This window comes from Adiantum capillus-veneris, chromosome 5 (genome assembly GCF_014529385.1).
Source record: "Adiantum capillus-veneris isolate H3 chromosome 5, ASM1452938v2, whole genome shotgun sequence".
NCBI classification, from domain to species: Eukaryota; Viridiplantae; Streptophyta; class Polypodiopsida; order Polypodiales; family Pteridaceae; genus Adiantum; species Adiantum capillus-veneris.
In genome coordinates this window covers 65,761,491-65,767,753 of record NC_140935.1, presented here as the reverse complement: position 1 = coordinate 65,767,753, position 6,263 = coordinate 65,761,491, and the positions used below count along the sequence as shown (strand labels likewise).

The window sequence follows — 6,263 nt, the reverse complement described above, 5'->3', positions numbered from 1 at the left end:
TAGATAATTATTATTTTTCTAGAAAGTGGTGAAAATGTGGATTTGAGATCATAGGAACCCGCACTTTGACTCTCTCTACTTAACCTATGTTTTTGGTGATGTTTGGAGCTCGATAGCTTGGTGAGTTGTCAATATTTTCTTGCCAATGTGACAACTAGCTTTTGTTGCTTGACATGCAATTGAGTGTGCATTGAAATTGAGTTTGTTTTCAAAGAGCTTGACAACCTTTTGTTGCTTCCATGCACTACTCATATCAGCTACGTCCCACAAATTGACAATTATGTATGTGGTTCTTGCTATGTCTGCGATAAGATAGAGTGAGGCTTAGGCATCCCACCCGATACACAAAATGTCACTTTTCACACATTTCTTTGTGAGTTTCTTGAGATGAAGAAACAATGTACTTTGATGTGTGCCCCACCATGCTTTGCTTCAAAGAAAAAGGCAATATCGCTCTCAACCCTGTAGAACATTGTAGAATTGCTGCATTTTTCAAAACAAGAGTAAGGGTCACACACACGGTGCCGTTTAAAGTGCGTTATTTGTGGAATGCAAATCCCATTTCTAGAGCATTTGTACATGTCACTTATGCAACACAAATCAACTACTTATGCTTCGTGAGCTGTGAGCTGCTAGAGGGGTTGGAGGAAAGCTAGACCCACTATTTTGCCTCTAGCTTCGTTTAAATGGAGCCTAGGATCGGTTGTACTAGGAGCCGGTTCACATGGGCATGTGGTTGCGTTGCAAACGTTTAAAGTTCCTATGGCGAGTGTTTTGAGATGCGATGCATATTGCTTGCAAGCCCGCTCCAACCCCAAGAGATGGGGCAACACTGCAACTATAGAAGACGACAAAGCAAGTTGGCCGAAAACGTTAGTGTCTACTACCAGTAGGCGTCTTTTGATCTTCCATATCATACATTTTCCATCGTTCTACACCACGCTGATGTGCACTGCTTCATGGGGCGGGGGGGGGGGGCTTGTTGCTTTACAAGAACTGAGAATAGTGGTCCCGCACGGTGCTTGTAGCATTTAGAGAGGTTCGACCAATGCACTATAGACGCTACAAGTAGGCATCTCTGGACGAGATTTTACAGTGCATAGCCTCGCCAACGGGATGTTGCAAGTTTTAAGAGCTCCTTCATGATGTTCACGTTGATTCAAGATCAAGGAATAGTATGTAGACGTCCTGAAGCTGGTTAACCAGTACACGAAAAGAAGATGCCTTCAAATTTATAAAGTGTGTGTGATGCCATTAAGCCGCTGCAAGACACGACTCTTACACCCTTCCCCAAACCCCACAACTGCTGGGCGGGACGGGGCTCTAGGATTACCATGTAGCGAAATGGTGGATCATGTGAGAGACGTGCGCCTTGGTGTGACAATCGCCTTAACGGAGAAATCACATGCACGCACGTGGAGCTCGGAATGTTGGAAGTGCGTCATTGCCTATGCGTGTACAACAAAAGAAGCAGAAGGACATGAAAGTGCAACATGAAGGACGTTTTTTCGCCTAGTAGACTGACATGCTATTTTGGACATCAACAGAAGAGGGATCGTGGCCCAGCGAACTGCATCAGAAGCGCAAATTCGCAAGGTACGCGCGGCTCTCTCTCTCTCTCTCTCTCTCTCTCTCTCTCTCTCTCTCTCTCTCTCTCTCTTTCTCTGTGCAGAGCTGTCGCTGATGAATGAAAGCGTTGAATGCAGTATGCTTATCTGATCGGAGAGGCGATTCTAAGAAATGGGTCGTGCTAAAATCGAGATCAAGAAGATCGAGAACCCTAGTGCAAGGCAGGTCTGTTTCTCCAAGAGAAGGGTTGGTCTCATCAAGAAAGCGAGTGAGCTCTCCATTCTGTGTGGCTCCGAAGTTGGCATCATTGTCTTCTCTCAGGCTGGCAAAGCCTTCTCCTTTGGCCACCCATGCATCGACTACGTCATTGACAAGACCCTCAAGCGGCCTGTTTCCGTCGACTCTGACAAAATTGAAGCAATACGCAGGCTCGAGAGCGAATATAATGCTCTTTTGCAAGAGCTCGAGGTCGAGAAAGAGCGTAGCCATGCCTTGCAAACCCAAATGGAATCGGATCAATTGAATCAGATACATTGCTGGTCACACAACTGGTGGGAAGAGCCCGTTCACACCATGGGCATGGGTGAACTTAAGCAGCATGCAGAGCGATTAGAGACTTTCTATGGCCTTATTGTAGATAGAGCCCGATACTTGCAATATGTGTCCAGCTTGGATTTTCCTCTGATGCAACAATATCATAATATGCTGATTGGTAGGCAACATGCATCAGCTGCTAGTCTTATGCTCAAACAATATACGTCTTCTGGAGGCCATCTTCAACACAACGCCCCGGCAGCTCAGCAACTCCATCAATACATGAATATCGATGGTGTAAGCACTTCATTTACTCCTCTCTACATTAATGATACTTTTGCAATCAGAGTCTTGTTAAAAACAATAGATGCGTATTTGGGATTGAAAATATGAGTGAAAATATTGAACTGTTAATACAGACATGGTATATCTGTTGGTTATAACTTTACTCCATCAAGCCATGATGTACATACGAATAATGGAACCAACCTGAGCCAGATTTTTGTCTCCGCCAATTTGTTTCTATTTGCAAAGAAGAATTGCTTCAATCTTTTGCCTATGCTCAGTACTACTTTGCTTGAGAAACGGTTTGAATGGATTAGTTAAGAGAAACAGCACTGTGTATGATTTTGTGCATTAGATTTGAATGGATGGTGTCCATGTGCTCATGCGCATTAGCATGCCTCCATAGTCATGATCGTGACATCTTCGTTGCTGCAGAGGCCAGTCTTCATTGCATATTAGGCAGGTAATGGGCACATTGATTGCATGAAATGTTTAATAATCTGGATTCTACGGTATTGAAACATAAAGGAAAGGATATGTCTTGAAATCGAATTCAGGTCATTTATGCAAGCAATCAAGAGAAGGCCTGTCGCTGCTTTTTTGAACTACATTTGGTTCTTCATATATGGAGCACGTGGCTGCCGAACACACATACATGATGCTAATGAGTGTAAGTTTCCGTAAATATCGGTGCATCGCCGTCGTCATGTGTACAAAAATCTGCTGATGATGAACTTATGTTTTCTTGTAATGTCAGCGACTCTGATATGTATTGGTCATGTCTCCACGAAGACTACAATTTTTCTTTTATCAGAATCGTTCTCTTTAAATGTAGGTAGCTATGGAGAGGGACATGGGTATGTCCGGATCTGCGTCCAATATGGCTCATTGTCATGGACTTCAGGCGTTTTCGAGCCCTGTAGCGAAGGCGGAACAACATACCTCGTTCAGCAATATGTTACTTTTAACGGGGTCTGATGACAATCAATCACCGATGAATCAGGAACCTGTTAAGTGGGCTAGTTTAGAGCAGTCATGTATCGATCAAGAAGAGCAACAAGCTTCTGACCGAGCATTGGCAAGAGAGGATCAACAACATGAGGCATTCAGGGAGCCAGACAATCATGAGGGTGAACTGGAGGGTGCAACGCCTATGGATCAAGCTTCGGCGACACTCTACCTAGCTGATGATTATACGGCCGACAATGAGAACTTCGTAGAGGATGTTACAGGTAATAGTCAATATATTTCAAGCTTTGCTGACAATGTTCTTGGAAACTTATCAGGTCAGGATGATGATAGTGCGTCAGCGGACCAGTTTCCTGCTAATGAAAAATTAAATACTGAGATTGTCATCAATGTTTCCGCCTCTAATTCGCATCAGAGCAACAATGTACATGATATGGTTGTTAGTCTCTGTGCCAATGTGGATTTGGGTGATAACAAGGGCGTCAACATTTCAGCTTATGTCAATGACCATGATCACACAATGCAAGATGTGATCGGTAAAGACTGCCAGCATCAGCTTGTTATGAATGCGAATGTTTCAGCATATCTCCGCGATTATGGTAAAGACGATGCAATTTTGGTCGATGATGCAGAAATCAGCAACGGTGTCGAGAAGCCTCCGGACACCAATATTGAAGCTCATGGAGAGAGTAATTGCACAATTGATTCATGCAGTAAGGAAGATTATGTTCATGCAAAGATTGATGTTGATGGTGGTGGCGGTCCTTCAATAATAGCCGAGCTTTCAAATGTGTGTAACACCAAGATTAATGATGCAGATGCTTGTGAAGTGAATCCACAGAACATGTGTGATGAGGGTGATATGAATGGCCATTGGCACTCCTGCAATTCAACACTGTTTGTTAAGAGCTCTTATGTCCAAGAGGATTCACAAAAGCTCACTATCAGCATTTTGGATGAGGAGTAGCGATTTTGATCCTTCGGGGCACTGGCAGCTGCAGCAATTGTTGCCATGAAAGTGAGCAACAGACAACCGCTCCCAAATAGGAACTAGCTTCTATACAGAAAGTCATGTAACGTTTTCCCTATACGTATTTTTTTCCTATACAATACGTATATGTGTCGAGAGAACCTTGTGATTGATCTTGTATAGACCCTATCCAATATCAGATATAGTACACAAGGGGGTTTTTAATGGTGCCCACATATAACATTATATTATTATGTTTCATGCTTAGTATAGAATAACCTCGCTTTGCGATGTATTTGATTCTGATATACCATGCTGTACATATAAATGAGAATAAGAATGTAATGTATACAAACTTGATTGTTTATCTATACACAGGATGCTACATGGTTTGCGCGTTCGCAAGTATGATGAAAGGCTAGGGTGTATGGTGCCTTTAGATGTTTTTCTTGGTGCTTTTGAATGTAAATTACAATCTAATACGATGTATTCAATGGGGGATTAGGTCCGCACTCTAATTAATAATCAAAGGCAATTGCTATTATGATTTTGTGGGATTGACCAATTCAAGGGATTATGCAAATCACATTAAGTTGCGGATCCCCACATCAGGCCAGCTTTAAGGGGATAAAAAAGATAAGACATTGTCAATGTTTAATTGAGCTAGAATCAGTTTGGAAGAGAAATCTCAAATCACGTTCTTGTAAATGCTTGAGAAGTATCTCAGGGTTTTCTCCTTGAGATGGCACTCGCAGGTCCTGCCAAGTTACACAACCTTTGGTTGACAGGTAAGGAAAGTTGGCAAAATGGATCATTGCTTTGATAAGACTTATCATTATGTCAATTTAATCCTATTGAGGAATCTGTTTGAGAACATGTCTTATTGCCTTGAACACCTGTTAATTTGCGCTATAATCCTGCTATAATAAGCAGAATGTCAACATGATCAGGAAAAATTGTTGATCTTTTGTCAATTACTGAAAATTACAATGGTATACCTCAAATCTAGTAAGCAATTGTACACACATCAAAAAAAATAAAATTGATTCACACTCCAATCCAAAAAGAAGATTTAATGCAAAATTAGTGATTGCGACTCTTACCAATGCATCATGGACTTATCTAGCTAAGGTTGTCATCTCTAGTAACAGGGCCAATGTCGGAGATCGTGTAGCATAGTGTCGACAAAGCAGAAATACAAGGGACAACCAAAATGTCAATGCAAGCAGTAAAAACCCCGCTAGTGTGGAGGCATCACACGGGAAAGTCGAATTGGATGATTGACATGACTACTCTTGAAGATTGCTAGAGGCGAATGGAATAGAGGGAAGAAATAAATCAACCAATTCCCTAATTCTCTTCTCAGTTAATCAACCAGAACTCATCTCACAATAATTGGGACATGTAGACACTAATAAAGCACCGATAATGGGTACCACATCTGATTTATGTGGTCAAAACACTAATAATACAAGTGGAAAGAACTCAAGGCAATTGTGCTCTACAAATTTAAGCAAAGTTTGAGATCAGTTTTTTGCATTTTAGTAGAGACTTTCCATTGAAAAATCCTTATTTTTAGAAGTTGTTTTGAATTTATAAAATGGTCTCTCCTTTTTAGAGGACCTCAACCACGTTTTTGAGGTGAATGTGATAATTGTAGTTGAATCTTCCCTCTTTTATTCTTATTATTTTCCCTCCTCTTGTTTTTTACGTGTGTGGTGTCTCCCTCATCCCCCATTCTCTCGTTTCCCTCTTGTTCTTTACACTCCCTTGAATGAAGTCTTGGTGCATCATGCACAAATGCACAGAGAGCTCTCTTTGTCATCTTGAGAGCTCCAATACTTCTCTATATGCTAATCAAATAGTAAGTACCTCATTATTTCACTCATATTTTGGCTATCTTTTTTATTTAACAGAAAGGTTTTATTTTTTGTTT

The 6,263-nt window shown here is 41.4% G+C and overlaps 1 protein-coding gene across 2 annotated transcripts; it reads left to right on the top strand.

Annotated features, from left to right (window-relative positions):
- Positions 1–1,386: 1,386 nt before the first annotated feature.
- On the top strand, positions 1,387–4,717 carry LOC147457457 (uncharacterized). Of its 2 annotated transcripts, XM_086512341.1 has the most exons (3): positions 1,387–1,596; positions 1,707–2,400; positions 3,224–4,717. In XM_086512341.1, exons 2-3 carry the CDS (start codon positions 1,741–1,743, stop codon positions 4,322–4,324), a joined length of 1,761 nt encoding a protein of 586 aa, XP_086368467.1. In that variant the 5' UTR covers positions 1,387–1,596; positions 1,707–1,740; the 3' UTR covers positions 4,325–4,717. The 2 variants fall into 2 exon arrangements, with proteins under 2 accessions (XP_086368467.1, XP_086368466.1); XM_086512340.1 differs by lacking the exon at positions 1,387–1,596 and having other exon boundaries at positions 1,611–2,400.
- Positions 4,718–6,263: the final 1,546 nt, after the last annotated feature.